Below are 26,536 nucleotides of genomic sequence, written 5' to 3'. Positions count from 1 at the left end.
GTTGACGTATTTAGGGGAGGTTCCTTCACTGAAAAGGCTGATGACGAGCTGACTGTGGTCGCAATAAAGGATTGTAAAGGCTATGATCTGAATCTGACTGAATGTGCTTCATCATCGCCGGTCTTCGTCACTTCTTATACAAGAGATCGCCCCTAGCACCATCAACCATGGTCTGACCTGTCAGCCTTGACGTCCCCTGACAACCTGGGTCAGACACCTTCAGACGAGTCTCGATGCATTTCCCGTCACAGAAACACGTCGTGCGGACTGGAAAACGAGCGTAAACCGAGATGTACCAGCCGTGCTGCGCACTGATGAGCTGGGCGTCCCTTGTCGGACTCGCGATACTTCGACCTCGTCTTCGTCAGCGAGCCAGTCGGGCCAATGTTTCGGATGAGCGCGTAGCTGACTGGGGTTTGTGCTCCGAGCGGGAGCCCCCCATCTGACATCTGGTGGTTCCGCAGCTCACTGCGCCGGGGACAGGGGCGATCAGCGCTTTGCGCCCCGCGGATCTTCAGACGAGTTTCCGACGGCAAGGGTTTCTAGGGGGGGTCGAGACCGTCTTCGCGGGCTCCCTTTCTGGACTTTGGTTGGACCACTTCCTCCGAGAGGGTTGTTTCTTTGATTTCGGATGGTGCGCCAGGCTTTGGGAGCTTGGGTATTCGTATTGGCTGGGTGAACGGTCGCGCTGTTTGGCACTTGCGTTGGCAGTGTTTGGATCTCGACTTTGACAGCCACCGTTGTGTGAAAGATGGGATTCTGGTTTCGAGGGGCATGACCTCGAGGCGACGTTGTGAGCTCGGCCGACGACTCAAGGAAGATCCGACTGTGGATTCAGGAATGCAATCACCTTTGTTTCTGAGACGTTGGTGGCTTGCACGCATAGAAGTGACAGCTCTGCTCTGACAGGTGGCGGTTCTCGTCTGCGGAGCTGAAGTGCGCTGTTGTCGTCGAATCTGGGATGATCTCTCCGCCCTCGCCCGAAAAGCAGTGTCATCGAAACACTGCATTACGGCAGGTTTGCCTGGCATGGTCGCCTTCTAGAAGAATTACTGGCCACCCGACTTGTAGGACGTTTGCGGGTTTTGTCTCCGAAGAGAATGGTGAAACAGCTGCCTGCGATGATCCTCGCATCAACCTCCGGGAGCTCGACAAGCGCAGCGGCTAGCCTAGAGGCTGTTCCCTGCTCTTCCGCCTCCGTACCGATACTTAATGCCTTTTCTCGGGGGTTGAATTTCATGCTCGACATCTTCGATTTGGATGGCACCCTGGTATTCCTTATGATCTATTGGCACGGCATGTGACGTTACCTCGTCCGGCTATCACATGGGCCGAGCCGGTCGAACCATCCTTGTTGCCTGCAACGACTCGACTTGAAGTTGCAATCGATCAATGGCGATAGTGTATCCGGTCCTACGTGTGGCAATGAAGCTAAGACATGCCCAGCAGAAAGCGGTGCCTGTATACCATGGTGCTAAAATCAAAGTCTTCGCTGACCTTGGAATTGAAAAGGAGCAAACGCCCACTACATGAGATACCTGTCCCGTCACGATGGTTCGATCGCGGCCGATCGTCCAATGCCATCAAACCTCGCGGCAATGTAACTTTGATGTTCAGGCCCCTTGGGGAAGATCATACAAGGACTCATGTTGCATGACTCTCGCCATACGCTCACATGCCATGCTCGAGCCCTCCTGGGCCCCCTTGTTCCGTCATCCGTTTTCTGACCGTCCCTTCCCCTATCCTCATCCGTCTCCTCACAACTCGAGCGACAAGGCCAAACTTGATTCCCCTGCTTTCTTAAGAGCCATTTGAGGATTCCTAGTTCGACGCCCGCAAGTCTGCAAAGGCAGGTGGCAATCGAAGTTTGCATGCGAGGGTTTGCATCCTGAGGTAAGAAACTTGTCGCGCGCACGCTCACGGGCAGGTGCAGAGAGGTGAGACTTGTGTCAAATATGGAAAGGTAGAGCAGAGCATCAGCAAGTGGCATAAGACAGCTCGATGTTATACCGATACAATCTCTCTCGACGGCTTTCTTCTGTAGCTTTTGAGTCTACTCGGCTAACTTTCGGACGCCGTACGGCTTCACCTCAATCGTTCCCACGAGGCCATGCTGCTGCCGTCCCATGCTACTGTATACAGCCGGGTCCACTGTCCTGATCCTGTTGATCAAGTTGGTCGCCATTTCAATGACAACAGTGTTCTTTCCCTGTTCCAAGAACGCAGTAATGTCAAACTCGACACCCATCTGGTCAACAGGACCAATCCATTCGTCATTGACAAAAATGCGCAGCGAGCCGATGAAGGTGGGAATGGCCAGCACGGCACCATGCACATCGGCGTCCCACTCGGAGTCGAGGGTGAAGGAGCTGCTGTAGCGGCCTATGCCAACCGAGTCTTCGAGTCCCTCGATCTCGGGCCAGGCGACGAGAGGGCCATCGCCGAGCGAAAAAGTGCGGTTGACCTTGACGGTCTCGCTGGAGAAGACATCATCAGTAGGGCGCCAGTCCTCTACGTCGAGCGTCCAGTTGCTGAGGGCTTGGGCAGGGATTACAGAGTCAATTTGGGCAGAAACGGACTCCCCAGTACTGAGAGCAACATCGTAGGTCCCCGTATTGTTGGAGCGAAGCACCAGGCCGGCTTCAGTGCGGCGGAGCGAGGCACCCGCCGGGGCGGCAAGCCTTGCGTAGATGGGGGTCGTGTCAGAAGGCGCGACAGTCAACATTGCTGACTGGTAGGCCGAGAGACTAATGCGGACCTTCAACTGGGTATCAGAAACCTCTTCATAGTTGGCAACGGGAGTAATTTCTCCAGTCCAGAGGTTCATCCAAAAGGGTACACCCTTGCTGCTTTGGCGAGGGATGATGACATCGGCCTCGACAGGCTGGACCCGGATATTGGCACGAATCTCATAGATATCGGTATGTGTAGCCGTGAAGAAGAAGTGATCGGAATCGCCATCCACGCGATGATAGTTCAGAAGCTGTTGGTTGTCATACTGCACATGAGGTTTGACGCCGGCCTTTGCCATGGCGGCTGGGATGTCGGGGCGGTCTGCCGGGTTGAACACGTTGGGTAGAGCCAGGAGCTCGTCAAAGATAGCCTTGATCTTGTCGTTCTGGTCAAACTCTTTGTATCCGAATGCGCGGGGTGCGGTCCAGTTACCAACAGCAACGACCGTCAACCCCTTTTTGGCAAAGTCAAGAATCTTCTCAGCGGTGGCAACCTCGATCACAGGGGCGCGAGAGGCAAACGAGTCTCCCTCGAACGCAAGCACGGAAAAGCCGGGGCCGTTGGGGTGCAAGAGCCCATCCTCAACGAAGGCCGTTGGCTCTTCGAACTGGCCGGGACCGATAAGATTCATGCTCCAGCCCTGACGCGCACCATCCAGGGAGTACCATGGCCCGCTGAATCCGGCAGCGATGTAGCCCTTAGGGGAGTAGAAGGCGACATCGTGCTTGGGCGAACCTCGTTGGAGAAGTGACTGAGTGCGAGCAAAGTAATCGGCAACGTCGCGCGTGTGCTTCCACATGGGAATGCGAGGGCCCCAAGACTCTGAGTAACCCACACGGTTGCCACTGTAAGGGGTGAAGGCTGCAAAACCAGGCCACTTCGCACCAGGTGCTTCCTTGTAGGAGAATCCGTGGAAAATTTGGAGATTGACGCCTGCCGTCATGATAGGATTCATAATCTTGATCATGAGATCCCATGTTGTCGCGTAAGGCTGGTTCAGTAGAGCGCCGGCTTCATTGCTGATCATCGTGAGATTGGCGAAGTTGGCCGCACCAGCAAGAGCACGCCAGTCACCCATGTTTTTGAAGCCCAGCGACTCGCCCTCGGGGATATCGATCTTGCCCGCTGCGGTGGTAGCGGCCGTAGGAACACCATAGACCTGGGCGCGGAACTTCATGTTCATGGCATTCGCCCACGGCTTGATGCCATCAATGTGATTGTCAACGTACATCTTACCCAGAGTATCCCAGAAGTCATTGATGACACCACGGTTCAGCTCGGCGTCCGCAAACCGGAACACGTTCTTTTGGTCATCTTGGGTGATGGCAGGTAGGTAGCGAAAAAGGTCGTAGCCCTGATAAGTCTTGAACTCTTCTCGCAGGTCTGGGGTCCAGATGGTGTTGTACTCAAGTTCGATCGAGTCCTCGAAGTATGCGCCACCGATATCGGATAGCAGGTCTTTAATCTCAGGCGTCAGAAGATTGTCGTCCCAGAAGTTAGTGACAGCCCCAATTCCGGCGGAGGAAAAGTGATCAATGACCGCTCCGTCTTCGTGATTATGAGGGCCGCCCTTTGCCTTCATGCCTGAGCCACGCTCGTGCCACGAAAGAATCATCCAGGTCCCATCATCAGGCGGCGTAAAGTTGACGGTACCATTAGCTGCGAAACAAGACAAGCTGATGAGGCTCGTATGGTCGAGAATGATAGGGTTGGCAGTCGGGCTGCTTCCAGCGGCAACCTTGTAGGCGTGCACCGCCAACAGCGTCTCCTTGGTGACATCGCCTTCCGGAGCATGGTCAGGAGGTGGTACAGGACCGCTGTAGCGCTCACCACCAGTCACAACGGCTCGCCCAAGAACAACCTCCTGAGATGCTGCCGGGTCGTCTTGAGATAGACCAGGTACGGCAGCGGGGTAGGTAGGGCCGACAGTATTGTCGATGTAGAAACCGACCTTATCGGCCTCGGAAACGGCAGCGTAGAGACCGTCGATCCAAGGTTGGGTGCCCCAGCCGTAATTTTCAAGGTCGATAGGCGTGTTGCGACTGCGATGCACATCGCTGATTTCGGCGCCTCCAAAACCAGCGTCGTACATCTGCAGCACCTCTGCCCTTATTTCCTCAGGGTCAACCAGACCGTCAGGCCACCACCAGCGGAACATGGGTCGGGCCCGCATCGGAGGAGTCTGAAAGGCGCCATAGACCTCGCCGAGGGCGCTCTGCGCCAGTGTCGACTACAGTCATGGTTCAGTGACTGCCAGAATATCGGGGCAATGCCACGTCAAATCTTACCAGAGCCATGCCAAATTTGGTCTCTACCGGTTTGGATGGAATATGAGTAATAGCGAGAGCCTGAGGGACCTAGTAAACGCGATACGTGAAGCTCATATGAACATGATTGCGAGCTCATGGACTCTTTTAGAGGAACAGGCACATCCTCAGGCCTGCTCATGGCTGGCGACCGCTCCGGGGAGGCATCTGAAAAGGCCGGAGCAAAGGTATAGAGCTTGGTACAAGGTTGTTACAAGGAGCAACCCCTGCCAGCGCTTCAAGCGGGCAGGAAAGAGACATGCCTCGCTCGAGTATTACCCCGAAGAAGCCAGAAGATACAACGAGGCCTGGCAGGTCGGGCTCCTACCTTGGGACTGTATTGTTTCTGCCCCCCCTGGTCCATGGAGTGGATTGTTCAGGGAGGGGTCGCGCCGCACTCATGACTGTCGGCGGCGGGACCTCTTCCAACTTACACCCACCAAGCCTGCAGGAAAAAGTTGGTCCGTCGGTTAGTTTGCGGGTGAAAGCTTTGGCAGGGGCTATTCGGCCGATTACCCCGGACGCTCTCTCTAACCGTCGCTATTCAGTTGTTGCGGGGAACCGGTGATCAGAGGCGGGGGAAATCCTTGGTGGGAGGGGCAACCCCTGGCCGTTCACCAGGGTGATCCTACTACTTATGCGGAAGGAAACCAACTATTGTTGTAGACCCGTACCCAGAGCTTCATATCTGAGCTTTACGATGTGGTCTTATGCACTCGAGCTCCGTTGGTGTCGTACGTCCTGGGCAGGTCTTGGCCGTGCAGACTAGTGCAATGCGCACCTTGAAGTTAATACCTCTGCTTGGCACGACGCTGGAAGGATGCTCTATTGAAAACCTTGCTCAGCTGCTGTGCACGGCGACTGACATACGTACCAAATTTCTGCAAGGCGCCGGATGTTTGGCTCCTCGGATGCAAATCACCTGGCCCAGGGCAGTCCCAGTATCGCGGACTTCCGCCCCGCTACTCGATCAGTTGAATCACACCGAATCGCAGATCCGCCCATTCTGCTGGGTCTGGAAATTGGGTGGACATAAGTCACTCATCAATAAGGTGCGCAGACAGCCTGGTATTTGATGTACGTCCCGAGAGTGAGTGAGCCATGCCTGCCAACCAAGGTTTCGGTTCCAATCATCCGTCAACAGACGGCCAACATCGAGCGTACACATCAACCACGATCCGCCTTTGAAGGCGGATCTCTTTCACAGGTTGTTATCATGAGTGAGGCAGAACGTGTTGATGCTATGTACACTGACGAACCCTGGACGCATCTCGGTGCAGATTTCGGTCGTGGAGAGAAATAGCGCACGTCGACAGATAAAGACCTTGGCGAAGATCCTCGGTCTATTCCCATGGTCTGCCATCCGCCTGGGCATAGAAGAACTCGCTGCCGCTGCAGCCCAGCTTGCGTAGGATGTGGCGCATGATGGATGACGACCAGCAGTTGAAAGATTGTGCGGATGCGCGAACGTAGGATATGAATTTCCATGATAGAGCTCCAGGCTATCAGAGCGCTTTTTTCTGGACCTCGTATCCGTCTGGGTGCAGTTGCAGCTGCGAAATCTTGACGACACCGAAAGAGAACTTCTTTCGTGATCCGCAGATGTGACCAGACGCATCACATGGTCGTTATTGATCAGCCTATTCCAGCTGCGACGAATCCGACGCGGCACGGCAGGAACATAATTGCATGAATTCCAAGGCAAAGCCTTTTGACCACTGGTAATGAAAGGCTTCCGGGTTTACATGGTACTATGGGGCTCAGAGCATCATAATCGCATGGCTATTCGTTACTAGCACCAAATCAGCTCCCTCACATCATCAGACTTCATCTATAGCTCCAAATTAGGTGGACTTACAAGTCGTGTCTTATAAGCGCGTCAAGAATTTGCTTGGCGTCCAGCCTCCTTTGAGCCGCGGACTGTTGTTTGGTGTACGTAGGTGGGATATTTTGGATAAGGGCGGCCTAACCCAACAAGTTGACGAATGGTTCCGGCCACTTGCCCCAGAGCAGAGGGCGATCACCCAGTCGACCGCTGACTGGCGCGAGAACTTTCATTTTGCGCCTCTCTTTGTCAACTTCGGCGACGTAAACATACCCCATGACGTTCGCGTTGCGAATGGTCTCAGGCGAATCCTTTGTAGAGGCGTACATGACGGCTAAAGTCCAATGTGCCATGAGGCCTGATGGCTCGGACAGCATGAGGCCCTCGTCTCCGTTGCCGTACACCGAGTCTGGGGCATGTTAGTAAGCGATGCGATGTACCTTGCTGTCGTGGTTGCAAACACAGAGCACGGGGCCAAACTTACAGTCACCCAGCCTGTAAATGGTGAGGCTGTCAAAATCGACCTGCTGAGTCGCAGGACTAAGAGTTCGCCCAATGTTGCCGAAAAAGTACTCTCTGATCGAAGCCTCACATGCTTGTTGCATGTACCCTTCATCTCGTGTGGCCACTCCCTCGGATCTGTCGAGATGAATAACATGGATTTGTTCTCCGAGGCCGGTACGTTCATTGGCGAACCGCCTGCTCAGCTCTGTGTTGACGCGTGAAGAACCCAATACGAGGATGATGTTTGCTGCCAAGTGTCAACAACCCTGCTCCTTTTATCTAGCACACAAACAACTCACCCGATAGCTCTTCGGCAATATGCACGAGAACATCCATGCTGGCTTTACTCTTTTCATCCATGCTAGGCGTGTCGATGATCATGCCAGAGCTCTTGACGTCGGGATCTTGGGTGAATCTAGAAGTCACAGAGCCTGCCAAGCGGCTTACGAGTTCAAGGTATTTCTTAGGGTCTTCGGCCGGGCTTGTTCGTCCGTAGTAGAATGCTAGAGGTAGCTTGACAGGTACCTGACTGGGCCCGCTGGTGGGCGTGGTGCCCCATCCGTCTACAGCCTCGATATCCAGGATGGAAGCCAGAGCGCTGGCACTCAGTGTGCCTGGCAGAGACAGCATGCCCTCTTTGGGATCCATGTTGACCATCAAAGGTTGTCCCTCCAGTCGCGTAGCGTAGCTTGTCAATGTCCGCGCCACACTTGTCTTGCCTGTGTTCGGAGGCCCGCAGATCATAACGCGCGGTCCTTCTGCTTTCGCCGCTGCCGCATGCTGTCGAAGAGCATGTAGTTTGAAGTGGAGATTGAGGTAAGAATTCATCGGTGAGTCGGTAGGTTTCGGAAAGTCTGCGAGGAACTCGTCATCGCAGGTGCCAGTAACTTCGAGCTGGCAGCCCATGAATGTGAGGATTTTCGTCTTGACACCGCTGAAGCGATAGACGTGGTGTGCGGCGAGCTCCGTGCCATCTTTTTCTGCAACGCCGGCAACAAGCTTCACTTCGACTTCGGAGCTGAAGCCAACCTCGAATCGCCATTCAGACAGCTGGTCGAGCTTGATGACCCGAGTAGTGGAGGCGCCGGTGGGAGCTGCTGGCTGTCGAGCAGTCAGAAGAAGACAAATGCAAGTCTTGGGACGCGAGACATACCTGAGCAGCGAAGGTTTCCAGGCCAAGTCCTGGAATAGACATGGTCGCTACTAAGCTACGACAGACAGTAGCTTGGGGTGTGCGGTCTAGAAGCAAGCTTCGGTAGCTATATAGAATGGATCCCTAGCATAAAGCTGGCATACAGCTTGCTTGAGCAGCCATTACGCACCTGCATGTGTCTGGTGGGGGTGCCTGGATGGATCTTCAGGGACATCCGAGGTTCACCCGCACAGCCCAATCAAAGACCTCTCACGCACAGAACGTAAGGTACGTCACGGGGTCCATTACGCACCCCTCGCTGACAGCGCCCAAGCCACTGGCTCCCTCTGGGGCAAATGGCAGTGCATTTGGTCCATCTTGGGTCACGGACGCCCACTCCAGGCTCCCAAGACGTCACTCTACTTCTCCATATCCAGACCACCATCCTCACCTTGCGACCTCGAAACCACAATCACCTGCACTGCACTTGTTCATTCTCTCCTCTACAAACACAAGTGAACCGCTAGACCGCCTACTCACCCGTTCACCACATCCGAAAACCCTCCACAATGTGCTCCGCCGACATCTTCCTTGGCTTTCTGGCCGTCCTCTTCCCCCCACTACCTGGTACGTCTTGCCCCAATAACTGCTGCCTGATCCCTCGCCAAATCCATGAAATATCTCTTGAACCCTCACTAAAACCTCCGCAGTCTGGGTGAAGCGTGGCATCTGCTCAGCAGACTCCATCATCAACATTCTCCTCTGCGTCCTCGGCTTCGTACGTTCCCTCACGGCGACCCCAGCCACCGAACCATCCCCCACTAACACGGCCCCAGATCCCCGGCCTCATCCACGCCTGGTACATCATTGTCCAATACCCCGAGCCCGCCAGCGAATACGACTCCCTCCCCCAGCATGACCGCGAGGGCGGCCGCGTGACCTACGTCTTCGTCCACGGCGACGGACGTCAGCCCCAGCAGCAGGCCCGCCCGCACAAGGGCCAGCCCCAGCCCCAGCAGAACCACAACAACCTCAGCTACGGCACCGCCGGCAACTCGAGCCAGCAGCAGCAGCATGGAAACGGCGGCGAGGGTAGCAGCGACGGCGCCGCGCCGCCCAGCTACGCCGCTGTTGTGGCCCAGGGCGACAACAAGGTCCAGACTCATGACTAGAACGTCTGACAGCAAGAGCGGCAGCAGTAGCGGAGCGGTTTTCCGGTCGGCTTTGCTGCGCTGCTGCGATTTTGCGTGCTTGATCTTGCTGTTTGGTTAGCTCTGCTGCCTCGCTTGGGAGACTTGTATGATTTTGTTTGAGACACTCGTTTATCCGGGGGCGTTAGGAATAAGGTTGTTTTTTGGCTTTTGTGGCAAGGGATCGTATAGTTAATCATTCATCACATATTCTCGCAATGAACGCTTGTTGAACATTGTCGGAAAATCGAGGAGCCTGTTTTCAATCTCGCACCGGAAACTACCTACCTGCCTTGCTGGGCTTACGGATGTGTGCCTCTCCAACGTCCGACTCCCCCACTTTGGTTTATCTCCCCTTGCGCCAGCACGACCATCGCATGACTGACTTGTGTGTATTATTCTTCATTCTCCGCGTCGTCATCTGCTGCACCAGGTTCCGTCGCAGATGGTGCAGGTCGATCATTCACTCGCGGCTCGCAAAACCTACGCATGAGTGTTTGCGGCAGGAACACGAACCACGGCACCAGCACATCAGCCACCGACTTGATGAAGGTAACACCCATGGTGAGCTCGCACACCGTGGCTCGTATTTTCATGCTGGGCTGCAGAAAGTACAAAATGTCGTCGTCCAGCAGTATTTCACGCTCTGTCTTGTCGAGTTCCTGTGCGGCAGCCAGAATGCCAACATCATAGCCGTCCTCAATCACGCACGGCTTGACTATGGCTGTGCCTATGGGCTTAAGAGCTGGATGACTTGGAAGCAGGCAGACGGATTTGTACTGCTGGCGGACTTCCTGTGACGGCCGGTTGACAGAGATGACTTCGAGGTCATAATCCTCCTCTTTGAAGACCCTGACGGATTCGAACTCTCTACCGGCATCAAGTAACTTCGCAACCTGGGTGTCAGTACCGGCAAGCAAGATTCCAGTAGCGAAGACGATCCTTGCGTCAAATTCTTCAGCTCGCTTGAAAGAACCCATGGATTCCCTCGGGAAAAAACCGTAGTCGTCACAGAATAGCTCGGCAGCCGCGAGGCCGAACTCACCGGGAAATGCGATCAATGCATGGTGAGCCTTGGGCAAGTCAACGCGTGCTTTCAGGCATTGAGCTAGTGCACTTCGGACATCATCGTCGTATTCGGGGCAAACGCCGTGATGAAGGATGTAACGGAGGAAGTTCTCAACCACGGCGACGGCCGTGTTCATGGCCGTATAGTTCTGGCCCGTGAGCCTCGGCACTGCTTCGGACAAGTACCCGGTGACGATGCCAGTGAAGTCAATCTCCCAGCGCTCAGGTTCGGCTTCGTTGTAAAATGTGGAATTTTTGTCGCGATGGATCATGTCCACGGCAGTGGCGCAGCGTACTTCATCTGTGTCCATATCCTGGAAGTCGGGATTGGTCTTCGAGTTCGAACCAGATCCAGTGAACTGACGTTGCGCAGTGTCGATCCCCCCGAGAAATAGGTAAGCGTCGAAGTAGGTTGTCATCTCTGAGTGGAGACGACGGCGGGCACGGAAACGCTGGATGCATTCCTCAATGCGGCTATCTTGTCAGCGTCACGCTCAATTCATGTCTGCAATAGATTGTCTTACTCAACGAACGGGCGGTGCCTAGAATAATCAGTTATTTTTTCTTCGATCAAGGTCAAGGAGGTTGGAGACATACGGTGGATAGAGCTCTTCAGCTTCTTCTCGGGCTTCATCAGGCGTGACAGGCGGATCGGCGTAGTATGCTGGCCCTCGTCAGCTCTGTCATGCCTCCCAAGGAGACTTGATATCCAGTGCCTTACTTTCAAAGCCGGTTCCACGACTCTTGGGGAGACCTGTTGGGCCTCTAGCAGAACCTGATTTGCTCCTGTTCTTCTTGTTGGTTCCTTCCACCTCACCAACGACATGCTCAGACTCAATGATGTCGGCAAAGCGGCCCTGGCCAAATTTTAGGCCACCTGTGTTGGGAAGCTGCGCCATGTTGTTGGCAGGGTTGGTGTAAGTGGCTGCAGAATGCTAAGGTAGCGCACCATGTGTGGTAGTGGCAGTCAAGAGTCGGTCAAATTGAGGCCCTCGCGCTGCGTGATTCTTGAGAGACGACGTAAATGGAGAAATATCTCTGGCTTGGTGCTTGTGCAGGGTCAGGTCTCGTTTTTGGAAGAGACTTATTACTCAGGTGTTGCTCCTGCCCTACGCCAACAACGGGCCTGATACTGCAAGGGAATCTAATGTGGCAAACGAGAGGAAAGAATCAAACAGAAGGACAGGCATTGCGAATCACAAATTGGCGCCTGTTTCAAGCGGGATAGATGGGCAAGCTACCTACCTCACCTAGGTACCTATGATACCTACCTACCTAAGTATCTTGGGTACTCGAGCATCGATTTCATATTTCTTGCTTGATATACATTTCGAGTAGGACGGAGGACGGTAACTGTTTCTTGCTTCTCCACGACAGTCAATTTGTCAGCGACCGATATAGTCTGAGTAGAAATGAAGCATCCAGCTATTGACACAATGGATCTGGTCAAATATTGGTTGACACATCTGTACTGCATGTGTACCTCAGGTAAAACTCAGGCGGGCGAAGTCGGGGCGGAGCAGAAGGGGCGTCGTGACATAGTCCGTCGGGCGCAGAGTGGGCGCCGACCTGATCACCTCACATTGGTTTTGTTCCGCATATGCAAAGTGTCCAAGGCGCTTGGGCAACGGGGCAAATGCAAACTTCGCGTATGACGCGGGATGATAATGGAGGGGGGGTTGGATTGACAAAAGCGATGACAAGCGAATCCGACCGCGATCGCGAGAGACCTCACTGCCACGTCAGAGGATAGGACGGGAGTCAAAGATCCAAGCATAGGAGCTGTAGCTGTATGCACAAGTCCCTTTTTGTGGGCACTCCAGCCCTTTCGTACCTATGCTTGTTTGTGTGTGTCTTTGGGCCATGCTGATATGTGGGATGGCCCCGATCACAGTGAACAAAGTCTCTTTGCCAAATAGATACAGTAAACTTGGTTCAACCGATCACCATGGCCAAGCGTGACTTCTCGGGCGATCGAGTGCAACGTGGAACAAAAGTCTTGACATCGTCCAACATATATGAGAGGTGATAAATATGTGCTGAATGACCAACTGGAGCGGCCATGTGAGAGAAGCCCGTCTCAGATCACTCTGTGCCACCTGAGAATACCTCCCTTTTCTTCCAGTTGGTGCCCCCAAGAGGATCACAGGCATGACAAGGGCCTGGGAAGGAAGCGCAACGAGGAATGCCCATCAGTGTGCCTCATACCTTGTACTTCGGCCCCCCCCCCCCCCCGGCCTGGACGGGGTACGACGGCAATCACGGCAGGTGCAGGCATGGGTGTGATAGCGATCGTGGCTGAGAAGGCAGTGTACATGTACCAGCGCCTTCAGCGTCTCCCAGCGTCTTGAGTGTCCTTCAGTGGATTGGAGATCATCTTGGCACTTTTGCCCATTCATCCGCTGTGGCGTTGTGGAATGCCATGCCGTTCCTTCTTGTCGAACCCACCACCCCTCTCTCTACCGAGACCCAATGGTCACTCCTCTCTACCCTTCCGCTGGTTCCCTCCCACTCGCCCCCCAAGCCCCCCTCCTCTTGCGTTCCGCACCAACATTCAGGCCCAGGTGGTCAGGCAAGTCAGGGTCCCCTGTTCCCGACCTGAACTCCGCCAGCCCATGTCAATACAATCCCCGTCCAACCCAATGACCAGCGGCAAACGACAAGCGAACCCAACTGCGCAACCCTGAATCATCGCCAGCGCCTGCGCCCGCGCCCAAATCTCACTCTCCTTAAAGACTCAGTCATTCCTTCGTCGTCCTGTCGCCTGTTCGGATCGCCACCATTTGTAGGCTGCAAAGATTCTCGCCTGCAACGCTTCCTGCGAACCTGGTCCTGTCGACGCATTGCAGGTTCCGACTCCATTCTTCACCGACCTATGCGCCGCCTACATTCACAATAGTGCGACCGCTCGATCCTGCCTCTTGTGGCTACCCAACATTGCGCCTCCTCAATACCGCCCCCCTCGATATGCAAATACGTTAGAAAGTAGTCGCGATCACTTCAGGAAAACCGCAGTTTGACAATGGCGGGAAAGAAAAGGGAGAAGAAGGAGATTCCAGCTCGGTCTGAACTCGTCGATTGTACCCACGCTGTGGCAGGACAGTAAGTCGGTTCGGCGCATCTTGTCGCAACATGCGCTCTTTCGAAACACACGCAAATTGACCTCTCTTGCTAGTGCCGGAACAATGTGCGATGCCGACGGCGAGCTCTTCATCAAGCCCTGCACGCAACTCGAGGTTGAATTTTACCAATCTGCCAATGCCCGCTACCCCGAATTTGCAGAGCTCATGCCCCTTTTCTTCGGCACTCTGAGCCTCAGCGACCCTGCTGAGCTTAGTTCTGCCGACGACGGCATTCCAGGTCTTGTGGCTGACCCCGACGTCCAAGCCAAGGTTATCGAGGCTGTCCAAGCCCAGGCACAGATTCCCGTGGCAGACCCAGCACCCGCAATCAACGACGGCATTACGTGGATACCAAACAAGACGCAAAAGATCAAGACCGACCAGGCTGTAGTGCTCGAGAACGCCTCGAGCGGCTTCACGCACGCCAACATTCTCGACGCGAAGCTCGGCCGCCGGCTTTGGGCCGATGATGCGCCACAGCAGAAGAAGACAAGATTTGACAAGATTGCTTCCGAGACGACGCATGGTTCCTTGGGATTTCGCATCGCGGGAATGCGTGCCTATCGCGGCTCGCCCGACAAGGCTGAACTCAACGAAGAGGACTACAAAATCTACGACAAGGACTTCGGCCGCGACAGCGTCAACACTGACAATGTCGTCGACGCGTTCCGTAAATTCGTGTTCAACCCAGACGCTGGCATAGACGAGGAACTCGGCAAGGCTGTCTGTCACGCCTTTGTTCGCGAGCTGCACAATGTTGAGGAGGTGCTGTCGGTACACGAGAGCAGGATGTACTCCTCTAGTCTTCTCTTTGTCTTCGAAGGCGATGGCGACAAGCTGCGCGAAGCCATCGAGGCCAACAATTCCGCTGTCGACCACGTCGAGAACCGCACGGGCCGGAAGGACGATAATTTCGGTAGAACCACCTTCCGCGTAGATAGCGGGATCGAGCTGATGGTTGAAGATATTGTGCAAGGCGACGAAAATGACGACAGTGACGACGAGGATGACGGCCCCTCTCTGCCGAAGATCTTCGAGCTCAAACTCATCGACTTTGCCCACGCGCAGTGGACCCCTGGCTTGGGTCCTGACGAGAATGCGCTGGTGGGCGTGCGGAGCCTCATCAAGATCTTCGAAGAGCTGGCGGCATGACGTGAAGAGCCCTGGGGGCCGCATAGAATCGCAGCGCATAGGACATGCAACTGTTGGCCACAAAAGGTTGACCAATGATGAATGATTAGTACACAGGCCGAGAGAGGTCTTTGCATCATGGGTTCATGAAATACCCCGGAGGAATACAGCATTGGACTTGGGCAGTCCACTCAACGAGGACCAGGCCGGAGGGAGCTGGGTGGCAGGGCGTTTGGTTTTGCTGCTGATACGGCGCGGCGTTTGCTTGCATTCAATAAAATTATTTCAAGACGGACTTGAAATATTTGTGAACGTTTTTCTCCCTTATGCAACGGCTCAAAGTCCTATTCATTAAAGGGTGGCGCCTCGAGATTTCGTACATGAAGTAAGAACAGGTAGAGAGGTCACACCGATGCCTACCGTTCCTCACCGAAGTGCCTACCATTGATTGGTGTATCATGGCCTTTGGGACCCACCATTCGTCACTCGCGGCGTCGCGCATGAAGTTGCCCAGTCTGGTTTTCTTTACGCTTCATCGCCGCAATCCTCTAACTTTTTGTTGGATCTCGCCAAAACCACCAACTCATCACGCACTTTCCAGAGAGCGCTGTGTCGCCCTTCAACGGCCCGCCATGGACGACCTTTTGGAGCTCGAGCTCCTGTCGCTCGTCTCCAAGGTCACATCGGAACTGCAGAACCACATGGGCGTCTCCGACAAGACCCTCGCCGAGTTCATCATCGCCCAGCGCGTCGAGTGCGCCGACACGGGCCTCGCCGGCTTCCAGAAGAAGCTCGCCAGCCTGGGCGCCGACTTCCCGCCCAGCTTCGTCGAGAGCATCGACCGCCTCGTGCTGGCCATGCACCCGAAGCTCAAGGGCAAGAAGACGAACGGCGCAGACGACGCGCAGCAGCACCACCACCACCGCAGCGCAGAGGAGAAGGAGCAGATCTTCAAGGGCCTGGCCGTCCCCGACAAGGAGGTCGGCGCAGATGCTTTCGACGACACGTTTGCGCTGCTGGAGGGGCTCGAGGGCCGCGCGCGGCAGGAGAAGACGTCGGCGAGGAAGAGGAGTCGCAGCCCCGAGGACGACCGCGAATCCCGACGCAAGAGGCGAGACAGGTCGAGATCAAAGGAGAGGCGGAGGCGGCGGCGGTCAAGATCGAGGTCCCTCGACGACGAGCATGGCCCTGCGCTCAAGCAGAGGAGAAGCAGGAGGCGGGAGCGCGACTACAACGACTACGAGGACGACGACAGGCTGCGGAGGCCGCCCCCTACAGAGCTGGACGATGCGCCGCAGATCCAAAAGGTGTATCCCGGGCGGGTCACCGGCGTCAAAGATTTCGGAGCCTTTGTCAACCTTCAAGGCGTTCGTGGCAAGTCGGATGGGCTGGTGCACGTTTCGCAGATCTCAGAGCAACGGGTCAACCACCCGTCCGATATCCTCAGCCGAGACCAGCCGGTCTGGGTCAAGGTCATCAGCGTCGATGGCAATCGAATAGGGCTTTCGATGAAGCAGGTCGACCAGGAGACAGGAATGGACCTTGTTCCACAAGCAAGGATATCATCCGGCGCCAACATGGAAGCCTTGGGAGGCGGAGGAGGAGACAGGAATGGCAACATGTTCGACGCTGGGGTCATGCCACCACCAAATCAACGGCCGCAGCGGCAGAAGAAGAGGATGACTTCACCTGAAAGGTGGGAGATCCGGCAACTGATCGCATCAGGCGTCGCAAAGGCCTCTGACTACCCCGACCTCAACGAAGACTACAATGCAACGTTGCGTGGTGATGGCGAGATGGAGCTCGAGGAGGAGGTCGATATCGAGGTTCGCGAGGAAGAGCCCCCGTTCCTGGCCGGACAGACGAAGCAGTCTCTTGAGCTGTCGCCGATTCGCGTCGTGAAAGCACCGGATGGCTCGATGAATCGCGCAGCCATGTCAGGCACTGCACTCGCCAAGGAACGGAAGGAGTTGAAGCAGCAAGAAGCAGAGGCTGCAGCACAAGAGGAGAACAAGGTTGATCTCTCTACACAATGGAACGACCCCATGGCCGACCCCGACAAGCGCAAGTTTGCCAGCGACATGAGAAACGCGAGACAGCAAGCGCCCAAGCCCGATGCCGTCCCGGAATGGAAGCGTGCTGTGCAGCCCAAAGACCAATCGTTTGGAAAGAGGACAGACATGAGCATGAAGCAGCAGCGGGAGTCTCTGCCTGTCTTTGCTTTCCGCCAAAAGTTTCTCGACGCCGTCAACGACCACCAGGTCATGGTTGTCATTGGAGAGACAGGCTCTGGCAAGACTACTCAGCTCACACAATATCTAGCTGAAGGTGGTTTCGCCAATCATGGTGTCATTGGATGTACGCAACCGCGTCGTGTGGCTGCCATGTCTGTCGCCAAACGTGTGGCGGAAGAAGTCGGCTGCCCCTTGGGCGAAGAGGTTGGCTACACCATTCGATTTGAGGACCGGACCAGCCCGGCAACGAGGATCAAGTACATGACGGATGGTATGCTTCAGCGTGAGATCTTAGTCGACCCCGATCTCAAGCGGTACTCGGTCATCATGCTTGACGAGGCGCACGAACGTACCATCTCGACTGATGTGTTGTTTGCTCTGCTGAAGAAGACGATGGCCCGCCGCAAGGACCTGAAGGTCATTGCCACATCAGCAACTCTCGACGCCGATAAATTCTCCTCGTACTTCAACGGGTGTCCCATCTTTACGATCCCTGGTCGAACCTTCCCCGTCGAAGTCTTGTATTCTCGCGAACCGGAATCCGACTACCTCGACGCAGCTCTGGTCACAGTGATGCAGATTCACCTCACTGAGCCGCCTGGAGACATCTTGCTATTTTTAACTGGACAGGAGGAAATCGACACATCGTGCGAGATTCTGTTCGAGCGGATGAAAGCTCTAGGGCCAAATGTACCTGAGCTGCTGATCCTTCCCGTTTATTCAGCTTTGCCGAACGAGATGCAGAGTCGCATTTTCGATCCGGCACCGCCGGGCTGCCGGAAGGTCGTCATCGCCACCAACATCGCTGAGACATCCATCACCATCGACAATATCTACTTTGTCGTTGACCCCGGATTTGTCAAGCAGAACGCCTACGACCCCAAACTCGGCATGGACTCTCTTGTCGTCACCCCTATTTCACAGGCTCAGGCCAACCAGAGAGCTGGCCGAGCAGGGCGTACCGGCCCCGGCAAGTGCTTCCGTCTGTACACCGAAGCAGCCTATCAATCTGAGATGCTGCCCACAACGATTCCCGAAATCCAGCGTCAAAACTTGTCACACACGATTCTCATGCTCAAGGCTATGGGCATCAACGACTTGCTGCATTTTGACTTTATGGACCCACCTCCAATCAACACCATGTTGACGGCTCTTGAAGAGCTGTATGCGCTTAGTGCGCTAGACGACGAAGGTCTTCTGACACGTCTCGGCCGCAAAATGGCCGACTTCCCCATGGAGCCTTCGCTTGCGAAGGTCCTCATCATGTCCATCGACATGAACTGCTCAGCCGAGATGCTCATCATCGTCGCAATGCTCAACCTGCCCAACGTGTTTTACCGTCCCAAGGAGAAGCAGACACAAGCCGATCAAAAGAAGGCCAAGTTCCACGACCCCGCGGGCGACCACCTGACCCTCCTCAACGTCTACAACTCCTGGAAGCAGTCGAGCTACTCAAGTCCCTGGTGCTTCGAAAACTTCATCCAGGCCCGCTCAATGAAGCGAGCCAAAGATGTCCACGATCAGCTTGTCAAGATTATGGACCGATACCGCCACCCTGTCGTCAGCTGCGGACGCAATACACAGAAAGTCCGACAGGCGCTCTGCTCGGGCTTCTTTCGCAACGCCGCGCGCAAGGATCCGCAGGAGGGGTACAAGACGCTCACTGAGCAGACGCCGGTTTACCTGCACCCGAGCTCGGCCTTGTTCGGCAAGCAAGCAGAGTGGGTGATTTATCACACGCTGGTACTCACGACGAAAGAGTACATGCATTGCTCGACATCTATTGAGCCCAAGTGGCTAGTGGAGGCGGCACCGACGTTCTTCAAGGTGGCGCCGACGGACAAGCTGTCGAAGAGGAAGAAGGCGGAGAGGATCCAGCCGCTGTACAACAAATTTGCCGGGGAGGACGATTGGCGTCTCAGTGCGCAGAAGAAGGGGGGACGGTCTGGAGGCGGTGGTACCTGGGGATAATATGGTGTTACTGGCGTGTTGGAACAATATCACTACAACTGTTCCTCAAGGGAGCTTATCACATCGCAGATTCTATGACCCGTGTCTCCAACAGGTAAGCCGTTGTCGAAGTAGCCTGATGATACGAGCAATAGGTCTCCTTGCTTGCGTCGCGGCATTGCCATCGATGCTAACAGCGAGCCATGCCTATATTTGCCAAGTGATGAACGCGAACAACACCAGGGAAGCTTGCTATGTGCTATGGGCTGAGGGCAAACACGACAGAAGCCGTGTCAATCGAAGAGCTGTGGGCGACTCTGCTGGGTAATTCCCATTTGGTTGAATGGCGCAAATCAGCCTGCCGCATTGGTCAGTACATCACATCATCGGTATCATCGGGAAGAACCGGCGGTGCCGACAGCTTGGTTCAAGGCAGAAATTATTTTGCGATGCCCCCTGAAATAACTTGTGCTGCTCCCCGTTTTCGCCGGCCATGTGTCGCTTTTGATTATGAGCCCTGTGCGAAGGTCATTGCATTCACCGAGTGAGATATGGCCCACCGTCTGCTTCAATTCAACTACCGTCCGAATTAAGGATATCGACAATGGCTCATCGACCTTCAATGCACCCCTGTCAATGCGCTCTTTCCCATTCACTCCTTTCGATTCACCTGCCCATGTAATTCACCTCATGGCTGCGCCCTATGTATTGCCAGGGCCTTTATGCAACTATCACACCCCTCTCTCAAGTACACGCACAACACTGACTGCACTCGCGACATACTTCATGCCATGCCAAACTCCGCCTTTCTTCCAGGAATAGATTATCCCGCCACTATCGTTCACATACGCCAACATGGCTGCCTTTGTTTTTGACATCGACGGTGTGCTGTCCAAGGGGTCACAGCCTTTACCCGGGGCCAAAGAGGCTCTCCAAGTTCTACAGGCCCGCAATATCCCCTTCATCTTCTTGACCAACGGAGGAGGACTGACAGAAGAAGCGCATGTGGAGAAGCTGCGCGTGAGATTGGGACTTGACGAGCTTGACGAGAATCAGTTTATCCAAAGCCACACACCCTATCAAGCGTTGGTCCCAGAGTATGGCGAGAGGACAATCCTCGCCCTGGGCGGCCACAGCGACAATGTTCGAAACCTCGCGCATGCCTATGGTTTCCGAAAGGTCGTGACTTCCTCTGATCTGTACACGGACCACGAGCACATTCACCCGTTCCCGGAGATGACTCGAGACCATCACAGCAAGCACGGAAGGAAGGACCCGGTTTCTCCGCTCGACAACAGCACTGATGGCAGCGAAAGTGGCGATAGCGACGATGGCCTGCTCCGCATACACGCGATTCTTGTTTGGAACTCACCCCGAGACTGGTGCCTCGATCTTCAGGTCATCCTCGATCTGCTCCTGTCTGTCGACGGCATCGTTGGGACCCGGTCCCCGAAGAACGGCGACGCCACCCTGCCGAATGCTGGCTACCTCCAGGACGGCCAGCCCAGGCTTTTCTTCAGCAACCCGGACTTTGAATGGGCCACGCAGCACGCGCAGCCGCGCTTAGCCCAGGGCGCTTTCCGCGAGGCCTTGTGCGGTCTTTGGGCCTACAAGACACGGGGCTTGGCCCAGCTCGACTTCACGGTGGTCGGCAAGCCGACGGAGGCGACATATGTCTACGGTGAAAATGCGCTGGAGGCCTGGAACGAGCAACTCGAGCAGAAAAGGAAATCGACCGCGGCATACACGATTGAGACCGTCTTCATGATAGGCGACAACCCCGAAAGTGATATTGCTGGTGCCAACAGCTTCCAGTCGCGCAAGGGTTATAAATGGGAAAGCATCCTCGTCGAGTCGGGCGTGTTCGCCGCCGGCACGAAGCCTGTGCACCAGCCAACACACATTACGAAGGACGTCAAGAGTGCCGTGGAATGGGCTTTGCGCCAAGTCGATGCGTGATTGTGGGATCAGATTGGGTGGGGGGACAATGAGCTACCCTACGTTGAAGGCCACGAAGGCAGCGACCTGGACGTGGACATGAATGGTCCTGGCTGTGGACCATAGGCAGACTGAGCTGCGGTAGGTGGGCTGTGAGGAGGGTAGGTGCCCATACAAAGCAAATATACCACGTGCAAGAGAGGTCCCAGATGACGAATTTGGGGTCGTGGCAGAGCGCATTGTGTTGGCCTTGGGTACGCTGGAATGCCTGGTGTAAGCGGCAAAGGAAATTTCTGGCAAAAAAGCAACACAGGACTTTGTCCGTTCCTGATGCAGACAGTAAGCTCCGAGAGGGGTCTCTGCTTGAAACGACGGTAGCCCTGGGCAGACGGTAGCTTGCCAACCTATGGATCCTTATCTTGCCGCCTCGTCATGTGCAGCAACGGCGTGGCGTGGTGAAGTGATCGACCGAGTTCAAGGTTACTATGCACTGCTTTCTTCTTGTGGAAGCAGTGCAGATGGAACCCAATCTGCGCATCCCATCCGTGAAGGACAAAGGAGCAGCAAGGGCAAAGCGCTGTGAAGGCGCGTCGCCTCCCGGCGCTTCCTCGTTGTTCTGGGCCTCCTTCCCTACCTGCCTACCTACTACATGGTACCTGCCAAGCTACCTTACCTTGAGTACCTTAGGTACCTTATCTAGGTACGTACCGGAGGTAGGTACATGCCCAGTGAAGAAAGAGCAGACCAGCACTGCAAAGCGGTGGATCCCCTGGTCGTCTCAGGTCCTGCATGGCGCTCGTGGGTGATTGGCCTGGAAAGCGCTGAGCAGACAGGGGTTGTCCTGGGGGAGCTTGGGGAGTGACCACTCAGGGCGGGTCTTGCCAATCCCTCCTCCAAAATGCTGTGTTGAATGTACACCTGCTTGACCTGCCATCTGATGTTCCCTCCTCCAATGCAACCTCATCGACTACCACCACGTCCCCCATCAGGTCATGACTTCACGATGCCCTACCGCTGGGCTCTAGCCTGTGCGCCCTGAAGCGAATCGCCGCCATCGCGCATCATTGTCGATCCCCCCCCTCCCCCCTGGATCCCCGACTTCTTTGTCCCTTTGCCGCCATCAGCCGCCGCCACGATGTCTTCCAACCCCGTGTTCTATTCTCTGCTCAACCAAACCCGGCTTTGACGACCTTTCTGGCCAGTCGTCTGCCCATCAACCCCTGCCCAGAGCCGCCAACCGCCATGGTCCATGGATGGCCCCCCTGTTTACCTGAAAGCTGCCAGCGGGAGACCCGTTTTTTTGTTGTTCGGCCTTTTTGGGTCTGCATCCGCCGTTTGATACCCGAAGGCAGCCCCTGGACATCTCTTTGAGCCGTTTCTTTTTTGTCCAGAGCTTGCCTTGTTGTCGAGGCCTCGGGGTCCTGCGCCCTCTGTTGATTCGACGTCGACTCTCCAAGGCCGTCTGTCTTGGCCTCGCCAAGATGCTGCCCCTGGATCCTGCCGCCCTGGCCGAGGTACTGGTTCGTCTTGGATGGCCCAGCCGCTGATGCCACTGCGCAATATGCCTATGCGGGCCTTTGCGACAGTGGCCTGGATATATCATGATGATGTCCCTCGACGATTCTATTGTTTGACCTTGTTCCGCTGCATCCTCTCTTTGTGTTTCCTCTTTCAACCAAGGTCCGCCATCTTCATCTCTTTCTTTCCTTGTGTGTGTACTTACCCAACAGTCATTCTTTCAAGACTTGTTTGGCCATTCACTTTGACTCTCACATACTCCGTTGACGGAGTCTCGACGACTCGTGCTACATAACCAACTACCGCTGGCCGTCGACTTCACTCCTTTTTGTGTACAGGAGCTGAACAACACTGCTTTCCCACACAAGCTCGAAACAGCTCACTACCAACATGGCACCCTCGTTTCTTTCCGCAGCCAAGTCAGCTCTTTTGTTTTCTGCCGCTGTGCAGGCCAAATCTTATCAACTGTCTGATACTTATGATTCTACCAATTTTCTTGACAAGTTTTCTCTTTTCGAGGTGAGAATCCAAAGCGAACCCCCGGTCGTCCAAGACAGAAACCTAACGTCAACCAGAGCGATCACTCGACAGGAAACTACAATGATGTCGATTCCACGAGCGGCTACGTGTCTTACAAGGGCCGTGCCGAGGCTGAGGAACTGGGCATCCTAAAGACAGTCGGCGACGAATTCTATCTCGGCGTCGACGCAAAGACCAAGCTCGACCCCACTGGCATTGGACGCAGCAGTGTCAGGCTAGAGAGCAAGGTCAAGTACAACAAGGGCCTGTACATCGCTGACTTCTCCCACTTTCCCAAGCCAACCTGCGGGACCTGGCCCGCGTTTTGGACCGTTGGCCAGGCTTGGCCCTCGGGTGGCGAGATTGACATTTACGAGGCCTGGAATCTTGACGCGGCCAGCCGTATCGTTATGCACACTGACGCGAAGGTCGGACAGTGTGGCATCGATGGCGAGGGCATGACCGCCGACGTGGGCAAACCCAATTGTGCCGGGGATGCGCCTGGCCAGGGGTCTGGCGAAGGTTGTGCCGGCCTTGACCCTTCTGCCCCCTATGCCTCTGACAAGGGCGGTGTCTGTGAGTGATCCCCGAAGTGCTAGTCCCTTTTTCCATCTAATGAGTGCCAGACGCCCTGGAGTGGACCGACGACTCCATCAAGATCTGGGCATTCACCCATGACAATGTCCCTGCCGACCTGGCCGAGAACCCCAACCCTGAGACCTGGGGCCTGCCCCGATTTGCCAGTGCCGCGTGCGAGGTGGGCAAGGTCTTTGCTGATGCGCAAATTGTCATGAACATCAACTTCTGTGGCGTTGCCGGCCACGAGGGCCACTGGGACCAGTGTGCCGAGACCACAAAGCAGACAAGCTGCCAGGCTTATATTGCGGAGAACCCCGAAGCCCTGAAGGACAGCTACTTCCAGGTCCGCTCTATCAAGGTCTACACTCCTGGTGATGAGAAGAGGGGGTACCTGCCGCCTGCCATCGAGTCGGACGCCGCCGAGCCCACCGCTCCCAGTGTTGTTGTTCCTTCTACAGCGCCCGAAAAGCCTCAGTACACGGATCTGCCTGAGGGTGAGGAGGTGCCATCGACTCCTGTCGAGCCCGAGGTCCCTGTCGAGTCCGACTTTTACGAGCAACCGGGAACGCCATCGATTCCTGTCAAGCCCGAGGTCCCTGTCGAGTCTGAAATCTACGAACAGCCCCCCGAGACGCCCGAGCAGCCTGTTGTATCCGAGCCGGTCTCCGTCGAGAAGCCTATTGCGTCTACCTCCGCCTCGATCCCCGAACAACCTGTTGCATCTGAGCCCGTTTCGGCTCCCGAACAGCCTGTTGCATCCGAGACCCCTTCCGCCTCCGGACAGCCTGCGCAGTCTGCCTCTACCTCCGTCCCAGACTACCCCATCGAGACGGAGCCCATCTCGATTGTGCCTTCAGAGTCGGTTCTTCCAGTGCCTACCTCCGTACCCATCACATCGGGTGAACGCCTCACGACCCTCATCATCTCGGAGACACGCGTCACCACCATCACATCGTGCCCGCCCGAGGCTGCCGCCGAATGCCCCGGCAAGGTGGGCGAGGTTGTCACTGAGGTCATTGCTGTGACCACGACTGTCTGCCCTGTGACCGATGTGCCTACGGTCGTGACCGTGTCGAAGACCATTGTCAATACTGTCACCTCGTGTGCTCCTGATGTGCCTGATTGTCCTGGCGCGCCTTCGACGACCATTCAGGAGGAGGTCATTACAACGACGACGGCGATCCCTGTTTTGGAGTCGTCGGTGCCAGTGGCTGAGCCGACGCCCGAGGTGCCGACGCCCGCCGAGCCCACGCCTGAGGCTCCAACCCCTGAACAGCCCACGCCAGAGGTTCCTACCCCCGAGGAGCCCGGCAAGCCAGAAGTACCCGAGTATCCTACCCCTGAGGAACCAACCCCGAAGGAACCCACTCCTGAGGAGCCTACCTCTCAGGTGCCTGAGGTGCCTGTGGAGTCTGAGAAGCCTGCACCAGAAGAGCCCACCCCCGAGGAGCCCACACCCGAGGAGCCTACCTCTCAGGTGCCGGAGGTACCCGTGTCCGAAGCACCTACCCCGACCATCACGATCGAACGACTGACGACCCTCACCATCTCCGAGACTCGCATCTCGACCATCACTTCTTGCCCGCCTGAGGCCGCCGCTGACTGTCCCGGAAAGCTTGGATCAACAATTACGGAGGTTGTCGGCGTTACGACTACAGTCTGTCCTGTTATCGATGTGGCGACCACAGTCGTCGTCTCCAAGACCATCGTTAACACCATCACCTCCTGTGCCCCTGAGGTTACTAACTGCCCTGTGGGCCAGCCGTCGACTACGATTGAGGAGGAGACCATCACGACAACGACGCCGGTAGTGGTCTTCGAGCCAACCGGGGAGCCTACACCTGAGGAGCCAAAGCCCGAGGAACCCACTCCCGAGCAGCCTATTCCTGAACAGCCCACCCCCGTTGAGCCTACCCCAGAGCAACCCACGCCCGAAGAGCCCGTGACGCCTGGAGAGCCAACTCCAGAGGTGCCTGCGACTCCCGAGGAGCCAACCCCGGTGGTACCTGTAACCCCCGAGCAGCCGACCCCCGAATACCCCGCTCCCGAGGAGCCCATTCCGGAGACACCTGTCCCTGAGCAGCCCACGCCTGAGCAGCCCACTCCTGAGCAGCCCACTCCTGAAAACCCTACTCCTGAGCAGCCTACTCCAGAGCAACCTACTCCAGAGGAGCCCACTCCTGAGCAGCCCACTCCTGAGCAGCCCACTCCTGAAAACCCTACACCTGAGCAGCCTACTCCTGAAGAACCCGTCACGCCCGGGCAGCCTACCCCTGACTACCCTGCTCCGGAGGAGCCCGTGCCACAACCTCCATCACCGACGCCCTCTCGAGTCGTGCCGCCTCCCCCCGCCATCCCTACTTTCACCTCAATCATTAATGGAACGCAGACTGCGCCTGTCACTTTCCCGACTAATACCGACATTCCAGTCGAAGTGGACGCGGCGAACAAGCTTGGATCAGGTGGCTTAACACTTCTAGTTGGCGCAGTGCTAGGTGTGATTGCGTTCGTTATGTAAAATACGGAAGCCCCGTTGGACGCGAGATACTGGTTGGAGATTGGGCAATCAGTATGACACATCGAGCGTTGGAGGAAGATAATGGATATTGCACATTTGGGCTGTACATAGTTCGCGTCTTGTTTTGTCTGAGGATAGATGTAAATACCCTAGATATATTGGTCCGCCTTCCGCGGCACGCATACTGCATTTGAATCTTCTATTATCATCAATCAACCAAGCGCTCGACTTGCTGTCTAATGCTATGATGTGCCAAAATGCTCCGTCCG

General features: G+C 55.7%; 8 protein-coding genes across 8 annotated transcripts; 5 read left to right on the top strand and 3 right to left on the bottom strand.

Annotated features, from left to right (window-relative positions):
* Positions 1-2,053: 2,053 nt before the first annotated feature.
* VDAG_07990 (uncharacterized protein) lies at positions 2,054-5,030 on the bottom strand (the record flags this gene model as incomplete). Its single annotated transcript, XM_009652756.1, has 2 exons — positions 2,054-4,963; positions 5,022-5,030. The coding sequence occupies 2 exons, from the start codon at positions 5,028-5,030 to the stop codon at positions 2,054-2,056; spliced, it is 2,919 nt and encodes a 972-aa protein (XP_009651051.1).
* A 1,229-nt stretch (positions 5,031-6,259) lies between these two features.
* VDAG_07989 (Clp1 protein) lies at positions 6,260-8,662 on the bottom strand. Its single transcript, XM_009652755.1, has 5 exons — positions 8,522-8,662; positions 7,668-8,469; positions 7,349-7,615; positions 6,898-7,273; positions 6,260-6,831 (listed from the first exon to the last, which is right to left on the bottom strand). The coding sequence occupies exons 1-4, from the start codon at positions 8,561-8,563 to the stop codon at positions 7,005-7,007; spliced, it is 1,380 nt and encodes a 459-aa protein (XP_009651050.1). The 5' UTR covers positions 8,564-8,662; the 3' UTR covers positions 6,260-6,831; positions 6,898-7,004.
* A 251-nt stretch (positions 8,663-8,913) lies between these two features.
* Positions 8,914-9,672, top strand: VDAG_07988 (uncharacterized protein; the record flags this gene model as incomplete). Its single annotated transcript, XM_009652754.1, has 3 exons — positions 8,914-9,127; positions 9,211-9,278; positions 9,337-9,672. Exons 1-3 carry the CDS (start codon positions 9,070-9,072, stop codon positions 9,670-9,672), a joined length of 462 nt encoding a protein of 153 aa, XP_009651049.1. The 5' UTR covers positions 8,914-9,069.
* Positions 9,673-10,085: 413 nt separating this feature from the next.
* On the bottom strand, positions 10,086-11,657 carry VDAG_07987 (uncharacterized protein; the record flags this gene model as incomplete). Its single annotated transcript, XM_009652753.1, has 3 exons — positions 10,086-11,232; positions 11,356-11,422; positions 11,480-11,657. 3 exons carry the CDS (start codon positions 11,655-11,657, stop codon positions 10,086-10,088), a joined length of 1,392 nt encoding a protein of 463 aa, XP_009651048.1.
* A 2,123-nt stretch (positions 11,658-13,780) lies between these two features.
* On the top strand, positions 13,781-15,032 carry VDAG_07986 (inositol polyphosphate multikinase; the record flags this gene model as incomplete). Its single annotated transcript, XM_009652752.1, has 2 exons — positions 13,781-13,860; positions 13,934-15,032. 2 exons carry the CDS (start codon positions 13,781-13,783, stop codon positions 15,030-15,032), a joined length of 1,179 nt encoding a protein of 392 aa, XP_009651047.1.
* Positions 15,033-15,643: 611 nt separating this feature from the next.
* On the top strand, positions 15,644-19,216 carry VDAG_07985 (pre-mRNA-splicing factor ATP-dependent RNA helicase prp22; the record flags this gene model as incomplete). The annotated part of the gene is made up of 1 exon (XM_009652751.1): positions 15,644-19,216. The coding sequence occupies one exon, from the start codon at positions 15,644-15,646 to the stop codon at positions 19,214-19,216; it is 3,573 nt and encodes a 1,190-aa protein (XP_009651046.1).
* Positions 19,217-20,050: 834 nt separating this feature from the next.
* On the top strand, positions 20,051-21,154 carry VDAG_07984 (uncharacterized protein; the record flags this gene model as incomplete). The annotated part of the gene is made up of 1 exon (XM_009652750.1): positions 20,051-21,154. The coding sequence occupies one exon, from the start codon at positions 20,051-20,053 to the stop codon at positions 21,152-21,154; it is 1,104 nt and encodes a 367-aa protein (XP_009651045.1).
* A 1,887-nt stretch (positions 21,155-23,041) lies between these two features.
* On the top strand, positions 23,042-26,267 carry VDAG_07983 (mixed-linked glucanase; the record flags this gene model as incomplete). Its single annotated transcript, XM_009652749.1, has 3 exons — positions 23,042-23,095; positions 23,227-23,746; positions 23,797-26,267. 3 exons carry the CDS (start codon positions 23,042-23,044, stop codon positions 26,265-26,267), a joined length of 3,045 nt encoding a protein of 1,014 aa, XP_009651044.1.
* Between the last annotated feature and the right edge of the window lie 269 nt (positions 26,268-26,536).

The sequence above is a fragment of the Verticillium dahliae genome, genomic scaffold (genome assembly GCF_000150675.1).
Source record: "Verticillium dahliae VdLs.17 supercont1.18 genomic scaffold, whole genome shotgun sequence".
Classification (NCBI taxonomy): domain Eukaryota; kingdom Fungi; phylum Ascomycota; class Sordariomycetes; order Glomerellales; family Plectosphaerellaceae; genus Verticillium; species Verticillium dahliae.
The sequence above is the reverse complement of the archived record's forward strand: the minus strand, read 5'-3'. Positions and strand labels throughout refer to the sequence as shown.

Bases quoted from the DNA above. Each gene is read 5' to 3' on its own strand.
- VDAG_07989 (XM_009652755.1), bottom strand. From the start codon at position 8,563: ATGTCTATTCCAGGACTTGGCCTGGAAACCTTCGCTGCTCAG. The intron at 8,470-8,521 runs GTATGTCTCGCG...ACTGCTCGACAG, and splicing joins TGGAAACCTTCGCTGCTCAG to CCAGCAGCTCCCACCGGCGC. The intron at 7,616-7,667 runs GTGAGTTGTTTG...GACACTTGGCAG, and splicing joins TATTGCCGAAGAGCTATCGG to CAAACATCATCCTCGTATTG.